Below are 27831 nucleotides of genomic sequence, written 5' to 3' on the forward strand. Positions count from 1 at the left end.
TTGTTTCAGTATGTTCACTCTTAGCCATTTAACCACAGCCATTTCCCCACTCCTCCATATGCAGCCAGCTAGGTGACCTTGGGTCAGTCATAGTTCTCTCAAGAACAGTTCTCAAAAGAGTTCTCTCTCAGACCCACCTACCTCTCAGGTTGTCTTTGGGAGAAGAAGGGAAGGGGATTACAAGCCACTCTTGAGACTCCTGAGTGAAGGGCTGGGTATAAATCCATTCTATGGGTCTGGTGCAGGAGGGATTTGACCCACTCTAACCCACAGCCCCTCCCCATGCCCAATTCTCCCCACAAGAGGGCAGCAGAGAGCTCTAGGAGCCAGAAAGAGGCCGGATGTGTCTACACAGAGCTGACATTTAAAAAATTATTTCATTTTTGTAAATACCAGCTCCCCATCAAAAACACACAGGATGGTGGCATTTCTTCTCTTCCAGGATTGAAAAGCTTACCCCCCGCCAAATGACTTATGTGTGAGTAAACCTTCCTAGGGTCCAGCTGCAAGGCTTTTCCATGCTGTTGCAGATCCGAAGCCTGCAGAACAGAGAGCCAGTTTGGTGTGGTGGTTAAGTGTGCGGACTCTGGGAGAACCAGGTTTGATTCCCCACTCCTCCACTAGCACCTGCTGGCATGGCCTTTGGTCAGCCATAGCTCTGGCAGAGGTTGTCCTTGAAAGGGCAGCTGCTGTGAGAGCCCTCTCCAGCCCCACCCACCTCACATGGTGTCTGTTGTGGGAGGAGAAGACATAGGAGATTGTAAGCCGCTCTGAGTCTCTGATTCAGGGAGAAGGGCGGGATATAAATCTACAATTCTTCTTCCCTTGTTCTCTTTGGCAATTCAGATAAAAAGCCCCCCCAATCCTTTTCTTCTTTCCTGCCCCCCCCCCTTGTTCAGCCTCCCTAGGAAGCAGCTTGTAAGAACATAAGAGAAGCCATGTTGGATCAGGCCAGTGGCCCATCCAACACTGTGTCACAGAAGAACATAAGAGAAGCCATGTCGGATCAGGCTAATGGCCCATCCAGTCCAACATTGTGTCACATAAGAGAAGCCATGTTGGATTAGGCCAATGACCCATCCAGTCCAACACTCTGAGTCACGTAACAACATAAGAGAAGCCATGTTGGATCAGGCCAGTGGCCCATCCAGTCCAACACTCTGAGTCACGTAAGAACATAAGAGAAGCCATGTTGGATCAGGCCAGTGGCCCATCTAGTCCAACACTCTGAGTCACATAAGAACATAAGAGAAGCCCTGTTGGATCAGGCCATTGGCCCATCCAGTCCAACACTCTGTGTCACATAAGAACATAAGAGAAGCCATGTTGGATCAGGCCAGTGGCCCATCCAGTCCAACACTCTGTGTTACATAAGAACATAAGAGAAGCCATGTTGGATCAGGCCAGTGGCCCATCCAGTCCAACACTCTGTGTCACACAGTGGCCAAAAAGACCAGGTGCCATCAGACTAATGGAAACAGGCTTCCTCCTGTCCTCTCCTCAAGCCAGGCTGCCCTCAGCAACACCCTTTAATCCAGCTGGATGGGGCTGCTCGTGAGTAACTGTGCACGGGAGAATTCCTGGCTGCTTAGCCCCTCTGCAAATGTGAGGGAGAAATAAAGGCAAACTCAGGGATGGTCAGATTTGCTTAATGTAAGAAGCACATGGGAATAAACATCAGATGTTTGAGAGCTGCAAGACATGAATGTCAGATATTTGAGGAAAGAAGGAAGCAGGGAGGGAGGAAAATAGATGGGCAGGGAAGGGAAGGGAAGAAAGCAACTTTAAATGCATTCTCCAAGCTGCCAGCTGGCTTGGATAAGCGATTTAAAGAGAGAAATGACTTCTCCAAGCTGGCAGACATAGCAGTGAGGGCTTCAAGAGCCGCACAATGTGTGAAAGAGCCACATGTGGCTCACCAGCTGTAGTTTGGCCACCCCTGGGCAAACTGAAGCCAGTTCTTCTTCCGCGATGCAAAACAGGTCTTCCCCACAATCCTCTGGTTCGATGGGGCTTCCTCCTTGGAAAACGCGCATCAGGATTGCACCTGTTGGGAGAGGGTTGCCACCTCCAGCTTGGGACATTCCTGGAGATTTGGTCCCTTTCTCTTCCCTCAGAGGCTTTGGGGGTCAGACAAACGGCACGCAGCAGCTCAGCCCGAAGCCCTGGACAGCTGCTGCCAGTCTGAGTATGCAATGCTGACTTCGATGGACCACAACCGGTAGGTTTGACGCTTTCCTTGAGCTCTCCACTACAGCCCCAAGCTCTTCTCCCCTCCCAGCCTCAGCAAGTTCAGACTTCTGTAGAAGAACTCCTTTGCATATTAGGCCACACCCCTCTTATGTAGCCAATCTGCCTGGAGCTTACAGGGCTGTTATTACAGGGCCTGCTGGAAGCTCTGGGATGATTGGCTACATCAGGGGGTGTGGCCTAACATGCAAAGCAGCTCCTGCTACAAAAAAACACACCCCTGCCTAGACACAAAGTTGAGCTTTTTGGTCCCTCAGATGCGGATCAAGTAGCAACACTGAACTTCATTTGCCACATTGCTGTCGACGTGTCCAGTCTGTGGAGATCCTCCCGGAACCCTTCGCAGCCAGCCTTGGTTTCACCGTCCTGAATAATTTTGTCCCATTGGCAGGGCTTTTTTTGTAGCAAGAACTCCTTTGCATATTAGACCACACACACCCCCCCGAATGGAGCCAATCCTCCAAGAGCTTACAGGGCTCTTCTTTCAGGGCCTACTGTAAGTTCTGGGAGGATTGGCTACAGCAGGAGTGGGGGCCTAATATGCAAAGGAGTTCCTGCTACAGGAAAAGCCCTGCCCGTCGGCAAACTTCAGTTTGACTCCAGCCTTTTCCAGGACATCCACCCAAAGGGTGATTAACATGTGGAATTCACTGCCACAGGAGGTGGTGGCGGCCACAAGTATAGCCACCTTCAAGAGGGGTTTAGATAAAAATATGGAGCACAGGTCCATCAGTGGCTATTAGCCACAGTGTATGGAGCACAGGTCCATCAGTGGCTATTAGCCACAGTGTATGTGTGTATATAACATTTTTTGCCACTGTGTGACACAGAGTGTTGGACTTGATGGGCCGTTGGCCTGATCCAACATGGCTTCTCTTATGTTCTTATGTTCTTATCTGGAGCTGCCTCTCTGCTGTTACCACCTCAAGCCCACCTACCCCCACTCCCAATAGGGTTGCGAGATCCTCCAGCATGGGCAGGGCCCATTGCCAATCAGCTGGCCAGAAGTGGGACTTACCGGTAGAAAGAAGACAGCCTAGGCCTCACTGCCAGCATTGTACAGGAAGGGACATCATCACACCAGCGACTTCCAGGTGACGCTCTAGGATTTCAGCAAAGCCTTGATGGTAGAAGTCAGTTTTGTTACAGTTTTTGTCCAAATACTAGAGCGGGGGTGGCCAAACTTGCTTCACATAAGAGCCACATAGAATAAACATCAGAGGAAGGAGGGAAGGAAGGAGGGAAGGAGGGAAGGAAGGAAGGAAGGAAGGAAGGAAGGAAGGAAGGAAGGAAGGAAGGAAGGAAGGAAGGAAGGAAGGAAGGAAGGAAGGAAGGAAAGAAAGGAAAGAAAGGAAAGAAAGGAAAGAAAGGAAAGAAGGAAAGAAGGAAAGAAAGAAAGAAAGAAAGAAAGAAAGAAAGAAAGAAAGAAAGAAAGAAAGAAAGAAAGAAAGAAAGAAAGAAAGATGGGAGAGGGAGAAGTGGAAAGAAAGCAACTTTAACCTTCAATGCTTTCTCCACAGCCAGCTGGCTTGGCAAAGCGATTTAAAGAGACAAGTGCCTTCTCCAAGATGACCAATGGGGTGGGTGGGGAGCTTTAAGAGCCACACAGCATGTGTGAAAGAGCCACACGTGGCACCCAGAAGTCATTGGCATGATGATGTCCCTTCCCGTGCAATGCTGGCAACGTGGCCTACGCCTTCTTTTTTCTACCGCTAAGTCCCCCCCACCCCTCCTCCACCAGTTGCCGGGAAGCACCAGGCAACTCTAGCCAAATGCAGTTTCATTAACCCCATCTCCTGGTTCATGCTTGCAACATCTCTAGCCACCCACCTAGCATTGCCAGTTGGGAAACCACTGAAAAGATGGGGTTGGAGCCTAAGGATGAAGGGGTTTGGGGAAGAGTGGAACTTCCGCTGGGCGTAATGCCATAGAGTCCACCTGCAGAGTTGCCATTTCCTGTGGGACAACTGATTGTCACCTGGAGATGAGTTCTAATCCTGGGAGCTCTCCGGGCCCCACGATGACCCTAAACCAGGGTCACTGTCCTAGATGTGTGAGGTCTCTCTCTCCTGCTCCTCTTCCCAGTTTTCCTACTAACGGCTTTTCTCCAAGGCAGCGATTTCCCTCTCACACAGGGCTTCTTAACCTTTCTTGTGCCATGGACCCCTTCGGCAGCCTGGTGTAACCCCCAAAACCCTTCTCAGAAGCAATGTTCCCTCTAAGCTGCAGAGTCTTGTGGACAAAAATTATTGTGCTCTGGAGTTAATTTTCCTGAAGAAGACGATGACTACGACGACGTTGGATTTATATCCCACCCTCCACTCAGAGAAGCTCGCAATCTCCTTTATCTCCCTCCCCACACAACAGATACCCTGTGAGGTAGGTGGGGCTGAGAGGGCTCTCACAGCAGCTGCCCTTTCAAGGACAACCTCTGCCAGAGCTATGGCTGACCCAAGGCCATCCCAGCAGGTGGAGGAGTGGGGAATCAAACCCGGTTCTCCCAGATAAGAGTCCGCACACTTAACCACTCCACCAACTTGGCTCTCAAGAAGACAGTAGATTTATACCCCACCCTTCTCTCTGAATCAGAGTCTCAGAGCGGCTCACAATCTCCCCCCACAACAGACACACTGTGAGGTGAGTGGGGCTGAGAGGGCTCTCACAGCAGCTGCCCTTTCAAGGACGAACTCTGCCAGAGCTATGGCTGACCCAAGGCCATTCCAGCAGGTGCAAGTGGAGAAGTGGGGAATCAGATCCAGTTCTCCCGGATAAGAGTCCACACACTTCACCACTACACCAAACTGGATCTCTGGGCTGAGCTGAGCGAAGACAAAAATGTGTGAGCTGGAGGCTAAAAATCTGTGAGCTAGCTCACGCTAACTCAGCTTGGAGGCAACACTGCTCAGAAGAACGTTTTTAGATGCATAAAAAAAAATACAGAAGATTGCCAAGGAAACCAACTACACTGAAATGCGATTATTAATTTTTTAAAAAATTATGATACAGTAATATATGGGCTTCTTAATTACTGCATTTAAATAATAACTGGAACCTGAGTGGAGTTGCTGAGTGTCTCCTTATAGCCCCCATGCCCAGTTTTGTTTCATGGCAGAACAAGTAGGCATGGAGTTGCCCAATTAGCGCAGTTAATAACAAAAGGAACTTGAGTGAACTTGCTTTGCGTCGCCTCGTAGCCCCCACGCCCAACTGCATTACAAAAGGCTGTGCAGCGTTTTGGAGAGGTAAGAATCCACACTGGAACTGTGCAGTTTTGCCGAACTTCAACAAAGAAGGAAAATGACTCACTTCCCCTCACACACGTTGATCAACAACAACAAAAAGACACGGGGAATACCAGAAATCAATGTAGATGTCTGGCTCACCAACGCAGGAACACTCAACTTCAAAACTGTTTCAAAACTGAATGACGAGTACGCATAGATTTTCCTGGTTGCTGGCCAACTATGTCATACGAGGGTGTGCAGTCGTAAGGCTGCAACCGTGTGCAATCGAACGGCAGATGTTTTGAGATGCCTGCAACAACAGTAATGCAGTATGAAACATCTGTAAGTTCTGTGGGTGACACTGTTACAGTGACTGCTAATACTAATGTGGTGCGTTGCCCACATTCACAAATGAAGGAAATGCTGCATTTCAGTAAGAGGTCAGTGGAAATAAAGAGGTAATTCCCCCCCCCCCTTTCAAGTTTAGACCACATCTGCTATCCTTGATGTGTCTATTTCATCACAGGGTTTAGGGAAAAGGTATGTTTGAAGCCAGTTTTGCAGAACTCAGAAGTTGCTTGGCAGACAGACTAAATGGGGGGCAACCACCAAAAAGGCTCTTCTTCCTATAACTACTTTTGGAGCATTTCTGAGCCTCCAACACCTGAGCACTTAAAGAAGGGCCTCACCAGACCCCACTATAGGAAAATTTTGCCCTTGTGTTTATTATCCTAAAAACAGGAAGGCTGGGTGGGTCTCTGCCTCAAGGTCTTGCTAAACAGTGAGCATTTATGAGGTTCCTCTTCGGTGTGGATCCTTCAGTGGTTAAGGAGATATGGGCTGGTCATGAAACTCCTTCCAACCTCGGAACACATCTTTGCTTTCTTCCTTGTGAGATTTACTTGAGTTCTGTCCTCAGTCCAAATATTTCTATCATTTCTTCTATGTTAGGGTAGGGATTCGGGGCAGATACAAGCACTTCACAAGAGTTTACATGGTTTCAACGCTTTGTATGGTCTGTGAAAGAAGAGAAAAGTGGTTTTCATAAGCTAAGCAGTTAGATGGTTTCTCCTTGTATGGGTTCTTAGATGCCATTGAAGTTTGACATTCAGAATGGATCTCTTTCCACACTCTGAGCACTCATAAGGTTTCTCCCCTGAGTGGATTATGTGATGCCTTTGAAGACTGCCACTCGGACTGAATTTCTTTCCACACTGTGAGCATTCAGAAAGAATGAATCTCTTTCCACACTCATAAAGTTTCTCCCCTGTGTGGATTATTAGATGCCTTGGAAGACTGACGCTCTGATTGCATTTCTTCCCATACTGTGAGCATTCAGAAAGAATGAATCCCTTTCCAAACTCTGCGCACTCATAAAGTTTCTCCCATGTGGATTATCTGATGTCTTTGAAGACTGATGCTCGGACTGAATTTCTTTCCACAGTGTGAGCATTCAGAAAGAATGGATCTCTTCCCACACTCTGAGTGCTCATAAAGTTTCTCCCCCGTGTGGATTACTTGATGCCTTTGAAGACTGACACTCGGGCTGAATTTCTTTCCACACTGGGAGCATTCAGAAAGTTTCTTCCCTGTGTGGATTTTCTGATGCACTACAAGGTTGCCACTGTAATTGAATCTCTTTCTACACTCTAAGCACTCAAGAAGTTTCTTCCCCTGCATGGGTTCTTAGATGCTTCTGAAAACTGCTGCTCTCACAAAATCTCTTTCCACAATCCAAGCATTCAAAAGCTTTCTCGCCTGTATGGGTTCTTAGATGCTGTTGCAGATGGCCGCTCTGACTGAATCTCTTCCCACACTCTGAGCATTCAAAAGGCTTCTCCCCTGTGTGGGTTCTCACGTGCCGCTGAAGTTGGCAACTCTGTGTGAATCCCTTTCCACAGTACGAACATTCAAAAGGTTTTTCGCCGTTGTGGATTCTCAGGTGTTGCTGAAGGTCGTAACTCCGACTGTATTTCTTCCCACACTCTGAGCATTCAAAAGCTTTCTCCCCTGTGTGGGTTCTTTGATGCTGATGCAAATGGCCACTCTGACTGAATCTCTTCCCACACTCTGAACATTCATAAGGTTTCTCCCCTGTGTGGGTTCTCTGATGCAGTTGAAGAGTGCCAGTGTGACTGAACCGCTTTCCACACAGTAAGCATTCAAAAGGTCTCTCCCCTGTGTGGGATTTTTCATGCTTATGAAGACTCCCCTTCTCACCAAACATCTTTCCACACACTAAACATTCAAAAGGTTTCTCACCTGTGTGGGTTCTTTGGTGTTGTTGAAGATTGCCTGACTGACTGAATCTCTTTCCGCACACTACGCATTCAAAAGGTTTCTCCCCTGTATGGGTTCTTAGATGCCGTTGTAGATGACTGTTCCGAATGAAACTCTTCCCGCACTCTGAGCATTCAAAAGGTTTCTCCCCTGTGTGGGTTCTTAGATGCTGTTGCAGATCGCTGCTCCGGCTGAATCTCTTTCCGCACTCTGAGCATTCAAAAGGTTTCTCCCCTGTGTGGATTCTCATATGTTGTTGCAGGTCGCCACTCAGACCAAATCTTCTTCCGCATTCTGAGCATTCAAAAGGTTTCTCTCCTGTGTGGACTCGTAAGTGCTTTTGAAGGCCACCTGTGTTGCTGAATCTCTTCCCACACACTGAGCACTCATAAGGTTTCTCCCCAGTATGGGATCTTTGATGTAGCTGAAGATGGCCACTCCTACTGAATCGCTTCCCACACTCTGAGCATTCAAAAGGATTGTAACCTCTGTGGATTCTTAGGTGCTGTTGAAGGCTGCGTCTGTAACTGAATCTCTTCCCACACTCTGAGCATTCAAAAGGTTTTTCCCCTGTGTGGGTTGTTTGATGCTGTAGAAGATCGTTTCTCTGACTGAATTTCTTTTCACATACTGAGCATTCAAAAGGCTTCTCACTTGTATGGGTTCTTAGATGCTGTTGAAGACTGAAACTGAAATTGCTGCTGTCACTCAATCTCTTTCCACAGTCGGAATATTCAAAAGGTTTCTCCCCTGTGTGTATTGCTTGGTGCACAAGGAGCTGTGATCTGTATTTAAAGTACCTTCCACACCGAAAACATTTACATCCCTTCATTATGATGTTCCTTGGGAAATGTAGATTTCCCTGTTTTCCATCAGATAATGTAATTCCACTGATCGATGGCTTCTCTCCTGAATGAATGCTTTGGTGTTTAATAAGATCTGATTTCTGTGTGAAACTTTCATCATAGTCTGAGCAACTATAATGTTTCTCTCCTGCATGGGTTGTTAGATGTCTAATTAATTCTACTCTATAAAGGAAACTCCTTCCGCACTTCAGGCATTGATGGGTCTTCTTTCCACTGTGCATTCGCAAATGGATATTATATTGGGTTTGATCTGAGAAGTCCATTCCACATTCCAAGCACTTGTATGTTTCCTCCACCACATGAATTATTTCATGGAAATCCTCCTCCTGGCAAGAAATGGGTTCATCCCTCTTCTGGACCCGGTCTTCCTTGCGTCTTCCTTGATTTTTGAAATCTCCTCTCAGGTCTTCAGTCTTGACTTCATCTGGAGACAGACGATGCAGTTCCTCATCCTCCTCGTCCCTCGGATCATCCCCTGTTGGAATAAAGACAGAGAGAGATCCCATTAAGCACCCACAGCAGGAGGCAGAGAAAGAAGACCTTTTCTCCCTCTCTCACAATAAAAGAACTTGTGAGTGCTCAATGAAATTTTTTGAGCAGCTGGGTTAGAACGGATAAAAGGAGGTACTTCTTCACCCAAAGGATAAGCATATGGAGTAGAGGTCCATCAGTGGCTCATAGCCACAAGGTATAGATGGAACTCTCCATCTGGGGCAGTGATGCTCTGTATTCTTGGTGCTTGCGGGGGGCAACACTGGGAGGGCTTTGAGTGTCCTGGCTGCACTGATGGACCTCCTGATGGCGCCTGGGGTTTTTTGGCCATTGCGTGACACAGAGTGCTGGACAGGATGGGCCACTGGCCTGATCCAACATGGCTTCTCTTATGTTCTTATGTGACACAGAGTGTTGGACTGGATGGGCCATTGGCCGGATCCAGCAGGGCTTCTCTTATGTTCTTATGTGGCACAGAGTGTTGGACTAGATGGGCCATCGGCCTGATCCAACATGGCTTCTCATGTTCTTCTGTGACACAGAGTGTTGGACTGGATAGGCCATCGGCCTGATCCATCATGGCTTCTCTTATGTTTGTATGTTCTTATTCCTGATTTGCGCTTGTAATTCTATCTATATTCAAAGTCTCTGCTCCATATTTTTATCCAATCCCCTCTTGAAGCTGTCCATGCTTGTAGCCACCACCACCTCCTGTGGCAGTGAATTCCACATGTTAATCACCCTTTGGTTGAAGAAGTACTTTCTTTTATCCGTTTTAATCTGACTGCTCAGAAATTTCATTGAATGCCCACAAGTTCTTGTATTGTGAGAAAGGGAGAAAAGTACTTCTTTCTCCATCCCATGCATTACCTTGTAAACCTCTATCATGTCACCCCGCAGTCAACGCTTCTCCAAGCTAAAGAGCCCCAAGCGTTTTAACCTTTCTTCATAGGGAAAGTGTTCCAACCCTTTAATCATTCTAGTTGCCCTTTTCTGGACTTTTTCCAATGCTATAATATCCTTTTTGAGGTTCGGTGACCAGAATTGCACACAGTATTCCAAATGAGACCGCACCATCGATTTATACAGGTGCATTATGATACTGGCTGATTTGTTCTCAATTCCCTTCCTAATAATTCCCAGCATGGCATTGGCCTTTTTTATTGCAATCACACACTGTCTTGACATTTTCAGTGAGTTATCTACCACGACCCCAAGATCTCTCTCTTGGTCAGTCTCTGCCAGTTCACACCCCATCAACTTGTATTTGTAGCTGGGATTCTTGGCCCCAATGTGCATTACTTTGCACTTGGCCACATTGAACCGCATCTGCCACGTTGACGCCCACTCACCCAGCCTCAACAGATCCCTTTGGAGTTCCTCACAATCCTCTCTGGTTCTCATCACCCTGAACAATTTAGTGTCATCTGCAAACTTGGCCACTTCACTGCTCACTCCCAACTCCAAATCATTTATGAACAAGTTAAAGAGCATGGGACCCAGTACTGAGCCCTGCGGCACCTCACTGCTTACCTCCTTGCACTGCGAAGACTGCCCATTTATACTCACTCTCTGCTTCCTATTACTCAGCCAGTTTTTGATCCACAAGAGGACCTGTCCTTTTACTTACTAAGGAGCCTTTGATGAGGAACTTTATCAAAAGCTTTCTGGAAGTCAATGACATGTTAATTTCTTAATTTGTAGCAAGTTTTGAATCCCAGCCCGTTCCCCCAATTGTATAGTTGGCTTCTCTACTTTTCCATCCTATTCTGTGCTTCTCCAGAGCTTCCCAGCTGTCTTCAGGAAACACATTTCTATCTTTTCGATTCTTCCCTTTTATTTTCTCCCTTAGTAGCCAGAAGTTTATAGAGGAAAGGCTTTAAACTGTGTTTGCACTTCACATGTGCATTTATTTCTTTTCTGTAACACCTGCATTTTTATTTTCCTGATCAAACTTGGGGCTCTTTAGCTTGGAGAAACGTTGACTGAGGGGTGACATGATAGAGGTTTACAAGATTATGCATGGGATAGAGAAGGCAGAGAAAGAAGGACTTCTCTCCCTTTCTCACAATACGGGAACTCGTGGACATTCAATGAAATTGCTGAGCAGTCGGGTTAGAATGGATAAAAGGAAGTACTTCACCCAAAGTAACACATGGAATTCACTGCCACAAGAGGTGGTGGCGGCTACAAGCATAGCCAACTTCAAGAGGGGATTGGATAAAAATACGGAGCAGAGGTCCATCAGTGGCTACAAGCCGCATCGTATTGTTGGAACTCTCTGTCTAGGGCAAATGATGCTCTGTATTCTTGGTGCTTGGGAGAGGCTAACATGGGAAAGGGGCATAAGAAATTAACATGTCATTAGGCAGGTGTTTGCAATAACAAGTAATAATTAACGGGGCAGGGTTAGTAGATTTCTGGCAGAACCACTGACTATTCATTATGTATATAAGTGCATGCAAGGTGGTTTTTGTAGCAGGAACTCCTTTGCATATTAGGCCACACACCCTTAGAACATAAGAGAAGCCATGTTGGATCAGGCCAATGGCCCATCCAGGACAACACTCTGTGTCACACAGTGGCCAAAAATCCAAGAGCCATCAGGAGGTTCACAATTGAAGCTAGAAGACCTTCCACTTTGCTCCCCCCACAAGCACCAAGAATACAGAGCATCACTGCCCCAGACAGTTCCAACAATATGCTGTGGCTAATCGCCACTGATGGACCTCTGCTCCATATTTTTATCCAATCCCCTCTTGAAGCTGGCTATGCTTGTAGCTGCCACCACCTCCTGCGGCAGTGAATTCCACATATTAATCACCCTTTGGGTGAAGAAGGACTTCCTTCTATCCGTTCTGACCCAACTGCTCAGCAATTTCATTGAATGCCCACGAGTTCTTGTATTATGAGAAAGGGAGAAAAGTACTTCTTTCTCTACTTTCTCCATCCCATGTATAATCTTGTAAACCTCTATCATGTCACTCTGCAGTCGACGTTTCTCCAAGCTAAAGAGCCCCAAGCATTTTAACCTTTCTTCATAGGGAAATGATGGAGCCAATCTACCTGGAGCTTACAGTAGGCCCTGTACTAAGAGCGCTTGGAGGATGGGCTACATCAGAGTGTGTGTCCTGATATGCAAAGGATCTTCTGCTACAAAAAAAGCCCTGAAGTTTTGATTCATGCCTTACCTCAATAGTAGCCCTTTGAACCTTTGGAGGAGGAGGAGGAAAAGAAGATTCATACCCCACTCTTCTCTTTGAATCAGAGTCTCAGAGTGGCTCACAATCTCCTTTATCTTCCTCCCTCACAACAGACACCCTGTGAGATGGGTGGGGCTGAGAGGGCTCTGACACAGCTAACCCAGGGCCATTCCAGCAGCTGCAAGTGTAGGAGCAAAGATCCTCACCCAAAGAGGCCACACGTCCACAGGTCTCCAGCATGACTTCCCTGCGTAGAACTCTTTGGCCCGGATCCAGCAATACACGGCCACCTCCTCAAAGGAAAATGAACGCTGGAAGAAAAGGCAGATTTCCTCGTCAGAGATCATGCCAGGCAGAGACTGTACATTGGAAGGCGGCAGTTCAAGAGGGTGTCAGGGCATGCGCAAAGGGAGTGACACTTATACCCCCTTTCCCTCAGACACCTTAACAGCAATTGCAGGAGCAAAAGCCCCTCTGTGAAAGGAGAGGGGGGACCCAGGTTGCCCCCCCCTCATCTCCTCTACCTGGACTGGAGGAGCAGAAGCCGTTTCCACACCTCTGTAAAAGATATTCTTTAAATAAATTGATTTTACTAAAATACCAAAAATAGAACAGCAGGAATCATTACAAGTACAAAGAAAAGGGGGAAGGGACGGTGGCTCAGTGATAGAGCATCTGCTTGGGAAGCAGAAGGTCCCAGGTTCAATCCCTGGCATCTCCAAAAAAGGGTCCAGGCAAATAGGTGTGAAAAACCTCAGCTTGAAACCCTGGAGAGCCGCTGCCAGTCTGGGAAGACAATATTGACTTTGATGGACCAAAGGTCTGATTCAGTATAAGGCAGCTTCATATGTTCATATGTTCAAAAATCATTTGGACAAAAATACAGAATAGAGAGACATCACCGCAAATTTTTTTTTTTAAATTATAAATCTCCAAAGACTGTATCAATATCTGTATCAACTGTATCGACAGATAAACATCAGGTTTAAAGATATAAAGAAAGTACAACCAATAGAATATTACCTAAACAAGATGCCCTAGGTATTCTACAAAGAGTTAAGAAAAACTTAGTGCGAAAGGCCATACAAAATGGCCACAACATAGTGAGTAAATTACCGGAAAATTTAAGAGTAAGCATATATTATTCTTCATAATAACACAGTGTAGTGTGCATTTATAGATCACCGCCTAAAAATTAAGAACAAAATTTTTTTAGAAGTTAACAAGCACAGTTAAAAAAAGGAAAAGGAATCTGTTCACCTTAGAGCACTATCCACAAAAAGTTAAAAATATCATAATCATTTATGTACATGGGAGCACCCTGAAGAAATAAATTGTATGGGGTAGGAAATTCCAAAACAGGAAACCATTTGCCTTCAAAACTGGAGAGCACAAAGAGTTATTTATTATGTCAGTTAACAGCATCCATGAGAAAGTGATCCCATAATTTACGGAACCAGAGAGTTATAGCAGGAGGCTCTAGCAGTTTTAGCAGAAACCAGTAAAGTGTCTAAGAGACCAGAATGTTTCTGAGGTAAAAGATGAGCAGGCCAAAAAGCCCTGCAAAGATGATGGCTGAATATCACCTGTCCACTTGCTTGAGAGGGAGATGAAGAAGGAAGAAAAGTTGAATGTCACCTTTAAAGCCCTATATGGCCTGGGACCTGCCTACCTGAGGGACCGTCTCTCCCCACACGTTCCCCAGAGAGTACTGAGGTCTGGGACTCAAAATCTTCTCACCATCCCCGGGCCCAAGGAAGTGCGCCTCAAAATAACTAGGGACAGGGCCTTTTCCACAATGGCCCCTATGTGGTGGAACCAGCTACCGGAAGAGGTGAGGGCCCTGCGGGATCTTACTCAGTTCCGCAGGGCCTGTAAGACGACCCTCTTCCGGTTAGCCTACGCCTGACTAGACAAATGTAGCTTTCTAGATCTTAGATTTTTGTGATTATACTGCACAGTTTTAATGTAAAATGTAAAATTTTAAGGTTTTTAGGTTTTAAATGTTTGAATTTAAATGTATTAATTTGTTCCGATTTTATTGTTTTATTATTTGTTGTAAGCCGCCCTGAGCCACTTGTGGGAAGGGCGGGATATAAGTTACGGAATAAATAAATAAATAAATAAATCTTACAGAATTAGCACCAAATTGTTTAAACTGTTTTAAATTCTTTATTTAATGTTTAATTTAACTGTTTTTATTGTTGTTCTGTATGTTTGTGAGCTGCCCTGAACTTGCTTTGGCAGGGAGGGTACAATATAAATCAACTAAACTAAACTGAACTAAACTGTTGTTAGTCTCTAGACAAGTGGTCCTCAACCTTTCTGGCACCAAGGACTGGTTTTGTGGAAGACAATTTTCCATTGGGCTGGGGTTAGGGTTGCCAATCCCTAGGTGGGGGCAGGGGATCCCCCGGTTTGGAGGCCCTCCCCCGGCTTCAGGGTCATCAGAAAGCGGGGGGAGGGGAGGGAAATGTCTGCTGGGAACTCTATTATTCCCTATGGAGATTTATTCCCATAGAAAACCATGGAGAATTGATCCGCATGTATCTGGGGCTCTGGGGGGGGCTGTTTTTTGGGGTAGAGGCACCAAATTTTCAATATAGCATCTAGCGCCTCTCCCCAAAATACCCCCCAAGTTTCAAAAAGATTGGACCAGGGGGTCCAATTCTATGAGCCCCAAAAGAAGGTGCCCCTATCCTTCATTATTTCCTATGGAAGGAAGGAATTGAAAAGGTGTGCCGTCCCTTTAAATGTGATAGCCAGAACTCCCTTTGGAGTTCAATTATGCTTGTCACAGTCTTGATCTTGGCTCCACCCCTAATATCTCCTGGCTCCACCCCCAAAGTCTCCTGGCTCCACCCCCAAAGTCCCCAGATATTTCTTGAATTGGATTTGGCAACCCTAGCTGGGGTGGGGAGGAGGGGGGATGGTTTCAGGATGATTGCGCACTTTATTTCTAAAGTGTTTGGTGTGGTGGTTAGGTGTGCGGACTCTTATCTGGGAGAACCAGGTTTGATTCCCCACTCCTCCACTTGCAGCTGCTGGAATGGCCTTTGGCAGGCCTCAGATTCAGCAGGAGCTCACAGGAGCGTAGCTCTTGCACCTTTCTTGATTAACATGTGGAATTCACTGCCACAGGAGGTGGTGGCGGCTACAAGCATAGCCAGCTTTAAGAGGGGATTGGATAAAAATACGGAGCAGAGATCCATCAGTAGCTATTAGCCACAGTGTGTGTATATATGTGTTTGTGTATGTGTGTGTGTATACACACACATATATTGGGGAGGAGGGGGCCTGATCCAACATGGCTTCTCTTATGTTCTTATGTTCTGACAGCCCCCCTCCTCCCCACCTACCTATCTTGTCCATTGAACAGTAGGTGTAGTTGCATAACAATCCCTGGATTAGGAAAGCGGGCAGCCAGCCAGCCACCAGGGGTTTTGCCACACCCCCAGCAGCCCTCATTAACCCCTGGAGAAGCCCGTGCCACCCTTTCTCCACTTCTTATGTGATTTTGGGTGGCGAGTGGCTTGCTGGCCTTTTGACTGGGGGGGGGGGGCAGCCAAGGAGAGCCCCAGGTGAGTAAGGTTGCCAAGTACCTTTAAGCCCTGGCGGGGTGTGCACAATGATGTCACCCAGAAGTGACATCATGCGGCGACTGCTCTAGGTGATTCCAAGAAAACTCTATGGTTTTCCCAGATGTTCTAGCCATTTGGGAGGGGAAAACTCTATGCTACCTATTGTACCATCGAGTTTCCCCTCCCAAATGTCTCGAGTGTCCGGGAAAACAATAAGAGTTTTCCCAGAAACACCTAGAGCAGTTGCCGCGCGACGTTACTGGTGTGATGACGTCACTTCTGGGTGACGTCATCGCACCAGCAACATCGGGGGAAGTTCCACCCACCAGCCTAATGTGGGCTGGCAGGTTGGGAAACCGCCCGGACTGGGGACTTGGAAGCCCTACAGTTGAGTGAGGTCCGCTTGGGCTAGCTGGATCTTTAGCCAGTCCAAACAGGCGGTCTCACTTGCCCAGGGCTCTCCTTTCTTGCGTCAGGTTGCTTTCGGCTGGGGGGGGGCTGCATATGTTAATGAGTTACGCTAATGAGCTTCACCACTTATTTTTCTACAAAATGACCCCTGGCCTTAGTCAGCTAGAGCTTCTTACAGAGTTGTCCTTGAAAGGACAGCTTCTGGGGAGAGCTCTCTCAGTCCCACCCACCTCAGAGCCAGTTTGGTGTAGTGGTTAAGTGTGCAGACTCTTATCTGGAAGAACCAGGTTTGATTCCCCACTCCTCCACTTGCAGCTGCTGGAATGGCCTTGGGTCAGCCATAGCTCTGGCAGAGGTTGTCCTTGAAAGGGCAGCTGCTGTGAGAGCCCTCTCAGCCCCACCCACCTCACAGGGTGTCTGTTGTGGGGGAGGAAGGTAAAGGAGATTGTGAGCCGCTGAGACTCTTTGGAGTGGAGGGCGGGATATAAATCCAATATCATCATCTTCTTCTTCATGGGGTGTCTGCCTCTATCTGCCTTCTTTCCTTCCTTTGTGGTTCTCAGACATCTAACATTTGCGTCTTGCAGCTCTCAAACGTCTGACCTTTATTCTATGTGGCACTTATGTTAACCAAGCTTGGCCACCCCTGAGATAAGACTTCCCTCAGTCATTTGCTTCGTCATCATCACCAACAAATTTACTGTGATGGCCATCAGCCTCCACAATTAAAACATCTCTAAAACAAAACTGCAAACAACCAAAGTTAGAATTCTAATACCTCGGCATGCAATCAACACAATAATATAAAAAAAAATCGATTAGAGGCGCTTTTAGAAACAAAGTTTTCTCTCATCTTCCTAGCAGTCAGGGCAAAAAGAGCTAATCTGGAGGAAACAGGGTTCTGTTATAAACTAATTTTCTGGGATCTGAAAAGGGCTGCAGATGAGCTAAAATCAAGGCCAGGAATTTATTCCTGGGTCCCCAGATACAAAGAACACGTCAGAACTTAGTATGGTGGATCTTCCACAGAGCTTTTACACAGGCAAATACGTTGAGCAGCGGGGATTGTAGAGTACCAGCCTTTTAATAGCTCAGTTGGCATTGTCTGAAAAAGCAACACTGTAAATGCATTAATTTGCCTTATAAATTTTGGAGCATGTTTTCAGTCCTTGTAGCGCACAATATAATTTATACTGAATTGTAAGAATTTTATTATTATATTTCTATTCTGAGTAAAATTATTCTTTGTTATAAGTTTGGTCGGAGGTTTGGGTTGCCAAGACCCATTAAAGAAATATCTGGGGATGAAGCCAGGAGACTGTGGGAGTGGTTTGCCATTGCCTTCCCCAGTCATCTACTCATTTGGGTACTCATTTTACCGATTTCGGAAGGATGGAAGGCCGAGTCAACCTGGAGCCAGCTACCTGAACCAGCTTCCGCTGGGATCGAACTCAGGTCGTGAGCAGAGGGCTCAGACTGCAGCACTGCAGCTTTACCACTCTGCGCCGCGGGGCTGCCTTCATCTTTGTTCCATGGGGCAAATTTCTGGTGTATAGCTGAGAAGTTATCAATTACAGAGTCCCCTTTAAATCCCCATTCTCACAAATCCAGGTTGGAGCAAATCATCTGGAATGGTACAGCGAGTGGTGATATTAGAAAGGAAATCAGAGCAGGCCCTATCCCCGCGTAACAAAATATGAAAGCTAGAATTGCTGAATGAGCCGGTGTTAAGTTGGGTTTTCTTTTTTTCTGATTTCAAACCATTTTATTAGTAACATATGGTAATAAATTTCAATTTCTTACATCATTAATAATTACTTTTTTAATCTATCCCATATATTACTTTCCACCCACCCCTCCTCCCGTTACTTGACCCCCGCCGGTGTTATATACTTAAAATCTTAATATTAAAGGTACCCTTACTTAATAAGAACCAAAATTAATATCCTCCTCCCTCTTGTACTTAGTCATTATCAAAAATTGTCCAAAGTCCTTTTATTTTCCACTCTTTTTTCTACGTATCTTCTGAACATTTTCCACTCCATCTTAAATACTTCTAAATCATAGTCTCTTAAGGTTCTTGTTAACTTGTCCATTTAACTCCATGTCATAACTTTTACAATCCAATCCCATTTCTCTGGTATTTTTTCTTGCTTCTACAACTGCGCATACGAAGTCCTAGCAGCTGAGAGCAAGTACCAGATTAAAGTTTTATCTTCTTTTGGAAATTTTTCCATTTGTAATCCCAACAGAAAAGTCTCTAGAACTTTGTTAAATTCGTATCCCAAGATCTTAGAAATCTCTTGTTGAATCATCTGCCAATACTTTTTCGCTCTTTCACAAGTCCACCACATATGGTAGAAAGAACCTTCATGTTTTTTACATTTCCAACATCTATCTGGCATCTTATTGTTCATCTTTGCCAGCTTTTTAGGAGTCATATGCCATCTGTACATCATCTTAAAACAATTTTCTTTAATACTCTGACATGTTGAGAGTAAGTTGGGTTGTCTTCTATGATTTAGAATTATAAAATGGGTACAGGCCTTGACTTGAGGGCAGGCCAAATTCTGACCTCAACAGAGCCGCTGCCCTCTCTTTTGGCAATGCTAAGATGCGACTCAGAAAGGAACTCTGAATTGTTTCTAAACCATTGAGAATGTGTCCCTTCCAGCCCCAAACTTCGATCCTAAAGAGCTTCAGTGCAGATCTATAAGAAAGCTACCTCCAGTGTAATAAAATCTTATTATTGCTCCAGTAATCTTAAAAGCTGAGGATTTAATTGAGGCTAGATGGACATTCCAATTCAGGAGCCATGGCAAGGTATTTATAGGTTTTACACTGCTCTGGTGATATGCCACGTATTCTCCAGATAAACTTTTTTGGTCTATTCCAAAAAAAATCACATTGGTTTTTATGTCACTAATTGTAAGCTTCTCTTTATTTCCATAATTGCCCAGGACGTTTAAAGTCTTTTTAGGCCAAGAAGTCTTTAGAAGTCTTTTTGAGAGCCTGTTTGGTGTAGTGGATAAGTGCACGGACTCTTATCTGGGAGAACCAGGTTTGACTCCCCCACTCCTCCACTTGCACCTGCTGAGACGGCCTTGGGTCAGCCATAACTTTCCTAGAAGCTGTCCTTGAAAGGGCAGCTGTTATAAAAGCACTCTCAGCCCCACCTGCCTCACAGGGTGTTTGTTTGGGGGGGGGGGAGGTAGAGGAGATTGTGACCGCTCTGAGACTCAGAGTATAGGGCGGGATATAAATCCAAAATCTTCTTCTCCAACTCTGGTTAGGGAAATTAGTGCCATTATCATCGGCATATAAACAGGATTGATATTTTCTGATGTCTATAGGAAAGGAAAGGTCCCCTGTGCAAGCACCAGTTGTTTTCAACTCCGGGATGACGTTGTTTTCACAACATTTTCACGGCAGATTTTTTACGGGGTGGTTTGCCATTGCCTTCCCCAGTCATCTACACTTCACCCCCAGCAAGCTGGGTATTCATTTGACCGACCTCGGAAGGATGGAAGGCTGAGTCAACCTCGAGCCAGCTACCTGAAAACCCAGCTTCCACCGGGGATCCAACTCAAGTCGTGAGCAGAGCTTAGGACTGCAGTACTGCAGGTTTAACACTCTGCGCCACGGGGCTCTTATTGATGTCTATAGGGGGCAGGACAAATTTGGATAATTTGGGGACAATGGCATTTACCTATAAATTGAATAGGAGACGAGTTAAAACATACCCTTGCTTTACTCCTTTGCCTACCAGAATACCTCTTGGTAAAGAACCTGAAGGGTCCACCTTAATTTGTGCGAATGTGTCACAGTGTAACTACTGTATAAAAACAGCAGTCTCTTATCAATGTTAGACTTTGCCAGCTTTTCCTAGAGCTGATCTCTGTTGACTAAAGCAAAGGCTGCCGCCAAAACCATGAATGCTACACACAGGGCTTTTGTTGAATTGTCCATGGTTGTATAGGCTGATGGAGTATTACTGTGATCCATTGTGCTTTGGCCTCATCTGAAACCTGCCGGGGGGGGGGGTGGTATGACGTTATTAAAACAGGCTTAAAACATTAGCACTCATTGGTCTTAAAGGAGCTTTCTTTGTATTTCTGCCATGGGATCCAGGGAACTGGGCAAAGGAAGCTCTGGCTCTTTCCTGCCTTCCTCAGGGGACCAGGATGAGGAGGAGCCTCAGCTAATAGAAGGTTTGGCTCAGTAGTTCTGTTGTGCGATTGAGAGAGCCTGGCAAGGCAAGCTATTCGTCCCCCCCTTCCTCCCCAAGGGAGGAGCCTCAGCCAATGGAGAAAATAGAGCTTTTGCTCTGTAGCTCCTGTGCGATTGAGGAAGCCTTGCAAAACAAGCTGTCACACAGAAGGAAGTACATAAGAACATAAGAGAAGCCATGTTAGATCAGGCCAATGGCCCATCCAGTCCAACACTCTGTGTCACACAGCGGCCAAATATATATATATATATATATACACACACACACACACACATACACACTGTGGCTAATAGCCACTGATGGACCTCTGCTCCATATTTTTATCTAACCCCCTCTTGAAGGTGGCCATGCTTGTGGCCGCCACCACCTCCTGTGGCAGTGAATTCCACATGTTAATCACCCTTTGGGTGAAGAAGTACTTCCTTTTATCCGTTTTAACCTGTCTGCTCAGCAATTTCATCGAATGCCCACGAGTTCTCGTATTGTGAGAAAGGGAGAAAAGTACTTCTTTCTCTACTTTCTCCATCCCATGCATTATCTTGTAAACCTCTATCATGTCACCCCTCAGTCGACGTTTCTCCAAGCTAAAGAGCCCTAAGCGTTTCAACCTTTCTTCATAGGGAAGGTGTTCCAGCCCTTTAATCATTCTAGTTGCCCTTTTCTGAACTTTCTCCAATGCTATAATATCCTTTTTGAGGTGCGGCGACCAGAACTGCACACAGTACTCCAAATGAGACCGCACCATCGATTTATACAGGGGCATTATGATACTGGCTGATTTGTTTTCAATTCCCTTCCTAATAATTCCCAGCATGGCGTTGGCCTTTTTTATTGCAAACGCACACTGCCTTGACATTTTCAGTGAATTATCTACCACGACCCCAAGATCTCTCTCTTGGTCAGTCTCTGCCAGTTCACACCCCATCAACTTGTATTTGTAGCTGGGATTCTTGGCCCCAATGTGCATTACTTTGCACTTGGCCACATTGAACCGCATCTGCCACGTTGACGCCCACTCACCCAGCCTCAACAGATCCCTTTGGAGTTCCTCACAATCCTCTCTGGTTCTCACCACCCTGAACAATTTAGTGTCATCCGCAAATTTGGCCACTTCACTGCTCACTCCCAACTCTAAATCATTTATGAACAAGTTAAAGAGCATGGGACCCAGTACCGAGCCCTGCGGCACCCCACTGCTTACCGTCCTCCACTGCGAAGACTGCCCATTTATACTCACTCTCTGCTTCCTATTACTCAGCCAGTTTTTGATCCACAAGAGGACCTGTCCTTTTACTCCATGACTCTCAAGCTTTCTAAGGAGCCTTTGATGAGGAACTTTATCAAAAGCTTTCTGGAAGTCAAGGTAAACAACATCTATCGGGTCTCCTTTGTCCACAAGTTTGTTTACCCCCTCAAAGAAATGTAACAGGTTAGTGAGGCAAGATCTTCCCTTACAGAACCCATGCTGAGTCTTCCTCAATAACCTGTGTTCATCAATGTGCCTACTCATTCTGTCCTTGATAATGGTTTCTACCAACTTTCCCGGTATTGAAGTCAGACTGACTGGCCTGTAATTTCCTGGATCTCCTCTGGAACCCTTTTTAAAGATGGGGGTGACATTTGCTACCTTCCAGTCCTCAGGAACAGAGGCAGATTTCAATGAAAGATTACAGATTTTTGTTAGAAGATCCACAAGTTCAACTTTGAGTTCTTTCAGAACTCTCGGATGTATGCCATCCGGACCCGGTGACTTATTAGTTTTTAATTTGTCTATCAGTTGTAGGACCTCCTCTTTTGTCACCTCAATCTGACTCAGGTCTTTCAACACCCCTTCCAATATTAGTGGTTCTGGGGCGGGCAAACACTTCTCATCTTCCACGGTGAAGACGGAGGCAAAAAATGCATTCAGCTTCTCAGCCATTTCCCCATCCTCCTTCAGTAATCCTTTTACCCCATGGTCATCCAAGGGCCCCACTGCTTCCCTGGCTGGTTTCCTACTTCTAATATATTTGAAGAAATTTTTATTGTTGGTCTTTATATTTTTTGCAATATGCTCCTCATAGTCCCTTTTTGCCTGCCTGATCAGTCTTGCATTTGATTTGCCACTGCCTGTGTTCCCTTTTATTAATCTCACTTGGAGATTAATAAAAGTAAGAAGAAGAAGAAGAAGACTGCAGATTTATACCCCGCCCTTCTCTCTGAAACAGAGACTCAGAGCGGCTTACAATCTCCTATATCTTCTCCTCCCACAACAGACACCCTGTGAGGTGGGTGGGGCTGAGAGGGCTCTCACAGCAGCTGCCCTTTCAAGGACAACTCTTACCAGAGCTATGGCTGACCCAAGGCCATTCCAGCAGCTGCAAGTGGAGGAGTGGGGAATCAAACCCAGTTCTCCCAGATAAGAGTCCACACACTTAACCACTACACCAAACTGGCTCTCAAAAAGACTTCTAAAGACTTCTTGGCCTAAAAAGACTTCTAAATGTCCTGGGCAATTATGGAAATAAAGAGAAGCTTACAACTAGTGGGAGGGAGAAGGAAGCAGATGACAGCCAGTTGCTCAGGGGCCTGATTCGGCCCCTGGACTTGATGTTTGACACCCCTGGTCTAGACAGACCCCCACAACAATTAGATGCTCGTTCATTTTGCCTGTTTAAATCCTACTTCGTTGCCCTGACCTGGATAGCTCAGGCAAGCCCGATTTCATCAGATTTTGGAAGCTAAGCACGGCCAACCCTAGTAAGTACTTGGATGGAAGATTTCCAAGGAATACCAGGGCCGGGGCGCAGCGGCAGGCAATACGAAGCTATCTCTCTGAACGTCCAAGCCCCACTAGGGGTTGCCAAAAAGCAGCCACGCGCTCTCTCTCTCTTTCTCACACACACACACACACACACAACAACAACAACAAAAATCCAGTTTCATTCACCCTTCTCACAGCTGCCATAGGCACACTCAGTAAAATTGGTAAGGAAGTTTAGTAAATTGCGAGAGGGGTGGAAAAGAAGCACCAGGAACCCATGAGAATTGGGGTCTTATAAACACTGCTGACCCACTGAAATTTCTGTACGAAAGTCAGCTGGAGCCTGGCACAAAATGACTGTTAAGAGCTCAACCACTGCAGGTACCTCCTCAATAGGCCAGACGGGTTTGGCCACAGCTCTGTGCAAGAATTTGGCAGAGTTAGGGATGCCAAGTTCCCAGGCCAGGAGGGGGTTCTCCCAGCTTGGAGGTTTCCAAACCACCGGCCCAAATGCACCAGTGACATCACACGCCGACCGCTCCAGGAGCGTCTGGGCAAACTCTATGGTTTTCCCGGACGCTCTAGCCATTTGGGAGGTCGCGGGGGACTTGGCAACCCTAGACAGAGGGGAAAGGGCAGAGGACCACAAAGCCTCTCCAAGTTAGGGCAGAGGGGCTGCCTGGGTGAACAGGGGGACACAACGAACCACCAGGAAAATGGCAGATGGGACGTGAAACAATAAGAACATAAGAGAAGGCATGTTGGATCAGGCCAATGGCCCATCCATGTCCAACACTCTATGTCACATGAGAACATAAGAGAAGCCCTGTTGGATCAGGCCAATGGCCCATCCAGTCCAACACTCTGTGTCACATAAGAACATAAGAGAAGCCATGTTGGATCAGGCCGATGGCCCATCCAGTCCAACACTCTGGGTAACACAGTGGCCAATATATATATACACACACACACATACATACATATACAGAAATACACACACACAAACATATATATATATGTGTGTGTGTGTGTGTGTGCTGGCTGGGGGCTGATGGGAGTTGTGGGCAAAAAACATCTGGAGAGCTACCGCTGGCCACCCCTGCAACAGTACTTTTGAGCCCAACGAAGTTTTATTCAGCATGTAAGCTTTTGTATGCTTGCATACTTCTTCAGACAAGGAATGAGGTACAGTGAGCAAAGCCGCATATAGCGGGCGGGCAGTGGTTCAAAATGCAACGTGGTACACAATTAAGAGCATAAGAACATAAGAGAAGCCATGTTAGATCAGGCCAATGGCCCCTCCAGTCCAACACTCTGTGTCACATAAGAACAGAAGAGAAGCCCTGTCGGATCAGGCCAATGGCCCATCCAGCCCAACACTCTGTGTCACATAGGAGAAGCCATGTTGGATCAGGCCAGTGGCCCATCCAGTCCAACACTCTGTGTCACATAAGAACATAAGAGAAGCCATGTTGGATCAGGCCAATGGCCCATCCAACCCAACACACTGTGTCACATAAGAGAAGCCATGTTGGATCAGGCCAGTGGCCCCTCCAGTCCAACACTCTGTGTCACATAAGAACAGAAGAGAAGCCCTGTCGGATCAGGCCACTGGCCCATCCAGCCCAACACTCTATGTCACATAAGAACATAAGAGAAGCCATGTTAGATCAGGCCAATGGCCCATCCAGTCCAATACTCTGTGTCACACAGTGGCAAAAATTTTTTATATATATATATATATACACATACACACACTGTGGCTAATAGCCACTGATGGAGCTCTGCTCCATATTTTTATCTAAACCCCTCTTGAAGGTGGCTATGCTTGTGGCCGCCACCACTTCCTCCTGTGGCAGTGAATTCCACACGTTAATCACCCTTTGGGTGAAGAAGGACTTCCTTTTATCCGTTTTAACCTGTCTGCTCAGCAATTTCATCGAATGCCCACGAGTTCTTGTATTGTGAGAAAGGGAGAAAAGGACCTCTTTCTCTGCTTTCTCCATCCCATGCATTATCTTGTAAACCTCTATCATGTCATGTCAATCCAGTGGCAAAATAGCGTAATTAACAAACTGAAAGAACATTTGGTCTGGATAGCATTTGCGTGGGAAGCCAATAAAAGGTAATAAAAGCTGTCTGTTAATTGCCCTGTTGCTAGCAAGCAGCCCACCAGTTATATGTAGCTTTGCTCAACGCACCTCATTCCTTGTCGGAAGAAGTATGCATACAAAAGCTTACATTCTAAATAAAACTGTTGGCCTTCAGGGCGCTACTGGACTCCTACTTTCTTCTATTGCTTCAGACCAACACGGCTGCCCACTTGGATCTATCTTGTTAAAAGTCTGCCTTTCTCAGTGGGACTCAGGGGAGTTCACACAGAGTGATTGAACACAGGATGGTACACTCAATAAACCACGGGTGGCCAAACTCTGGCTTGGAAGCCACGTGGCTCTTTCACCCATATTGCTTGGCTCTCCGAGCTCCCACCGCCCTGTCCGCCAGCTTGCAGAAGGCATTTCTCTCTTTCAATCGCTTAGTCAAGCCAGCCAGCAGCTTGGAGAATGCATTTAAAGTTAAAGTTGCTTTCTTTCCCTCTCCCTCCCTCCAAAAATTCTATTTGCCTTCCTTCCTTGCAGCTCTCAAACATCTGACGTTCCCGTCTGGCGGCTCTCAAACATCTGACATTCATTCTACGTGGCTCTTACATTATAATCAAGTTTGGCCACCCCTGCAATAAACTATCCAATAGAATTATTGTTAATTTTGTTCCATAGAACCCAAAGGATCTTAAAAGAGTCAGCAGCCTGGCAGCAATTTTAAAAGCTTCTCCTTTTTTTCTTGTATTTCATATTACAAAATTGCCTTTATTGGAATTGTCAAACTTAATAGATACCTTAACTAAAAGATTCATAATATAAAATATCAAAATGTTGATGATGTTTAGCATAGAGATAATAATATGTGACAATTTATGTATATTAAGAAAGTATTGCAGATGTAGGCTTCTATTCTTTGAAAGTAACTTTCTGCAGAACAAGGTTAATACGTATTCTGTTTTCTATTCCCTACCCCTATTTCTTTTCCTGAAACTAATAAAACTTTTTAAAATGGTAGCAATTTTAAAAGCTTTATTGCGTCCATCATCAGGAAATTTGGTTGAGATGCAGATAATGGTGTATCTCAGTGGGGCCAAACTGTGGCTCTTTCACACATATTGTGTGAGGCTCTCAAACTCCCACTGCCCCATTGGCCTGCTCGGAGAATGCATTTGTCCCCTTAGATCACTTCTCCAAACCAAGCCAGCTGGTGGCTTGGAGAAGGCATTTAAGTTAAAATTGCTTTCTTTCCACCTCTCCCTCCCTCCCGTCCATCTATTTTCCTTCCTTCCTTCCTTCCTTCCTTCCTTCCTTCCTTCCTTCCTTCCTTCCTTCCTTCCTTCCTTCCTTCCTTCCTTCCTAACATCTGATGTCCATGTCTTGCGGCTCTCAAACATCTGATGTTTATTCTATGTGGCTCTCAGTTTGGCCACCCCTGGTGTATCATATGTAAATGGATGACAGCCAAAACCAGACTATAAAGGATTTGGCTTTAGGGCTTTCATAAAGGCAGAAAGCATTTTTTTTTTTGGGGGGGGGGGGAGATTGCGCCCTGGGCGTCCCACAAAGATGACTGATCTCCAGTGGCCATTCTTTGGATCAGGGCCAACCCACTCCAACTCACAGCCTGCCCCCCATGCCCAATTCTACCCCCATGAGCCCCAACAGGAGGGCAGGATCCGCTGAGACAAAGCAGGAAAGAAAGTAAGGTTGCCAAGTCCAATTCAAGAAATATCTGGGAACTTTGGGGGTGGAGCCAGGAGCATGGTTGTGACAAGCATAATTGAACTCCAAAGGGAGTTATGGCCTTCACATTTAAAGGGGCTGTACACCTTTTAAATGCCTTCCCTCCATTGGAAATAATGAAGGAGAGGGGCACCTTCTTTGGGGGCTCATAAAATTGCATCACCTGGTCCAATCCTTTTGAAACTTGGAGGGTATTTTGGGGAGAGGCACTGAATGCTATGCTGAAAATTTGGTGCCTCTACCTCAAAAAACAGCCGCCGCCCCCCGCCAGAGCCACAGATACCCGCGGATCAATTTTCCATTATACCTATGGGAATCGGTCTCCATAGGGAACAATGGAGCGCCCAGCAGACATTTCCCTCCCCTCCTGCTTTCTGATGACCCTGAAGCGGGGGGAGGGGGATCCCCTGCCCCCACCTGGGGATTGGCAACCCTAGAAGGAAGCCGGGAGGAGCCACAAAGAGGCCCGGCCCTTTGTCTCCACGGAACAGGCATTTATCAAACCATGGCATTGAAAAGTCACTTTATAGCAAAGCAAACTCCCCATCCAAAATGCACCAAGCCCGCATTTCTCTCTTGCAGGCCTTTAAAAGGTTTACCCCCAATGACTTACTCGTAAGTAAACTTCCCCAGGCTCCGGCGGCAAGGCTTTGATGTTGCAAATCTGCAGCTCCCCCCCTGCCATTCAACAGCAGAGCCCTCCCC

The 27831-nt window shown here is 46.2% G+C and overlaps 1 protein-coding gene across 1 annotated transcript; it reads right to left on the reverse strand.

Annotated features, from left to right (window-relative positions):
• Positions 1-5221: 5221 nt before the first annotated feature.
• LOC132571080 (zinc finger protein 883-like) lies at positions 5222-27831 on the reverse strand. Its single transcript, XM_060237744.1, has 3 exons — positions 27740-27831; positions 12522-12626; positions 5222-9095 (listed from the first exon to the last, which is right to left on the reverse strand). The coding sequence occupies exons 2-3, from the start codon at positions 12553-12555 to the stop codon at positions 7132-7134; spliced, it is 1998 nt and encodes a 665-aa protein (XP_060093727.1). The 5' UTR covers positions 12556-12626; positions 27740-27831; the 3' UTR covers positions 5222-7131.

The sequence above is a fragment of the Heteronotia binoei genome, chromosome 5 (genome assembly GCF_032191835.1).
Source record: "Heteronotia binoei isolate CCM8104 ecotype False Entrance Well chromosome 5, APGP_CSIRO_Hbin_v1, whole genome shotgun sequence".
NCBI lineage: Eukaryota > Metazoa > Chordata > Lepidosauria > Squamata > Gekkonidae > Heteronotia > Heteronotia binoei.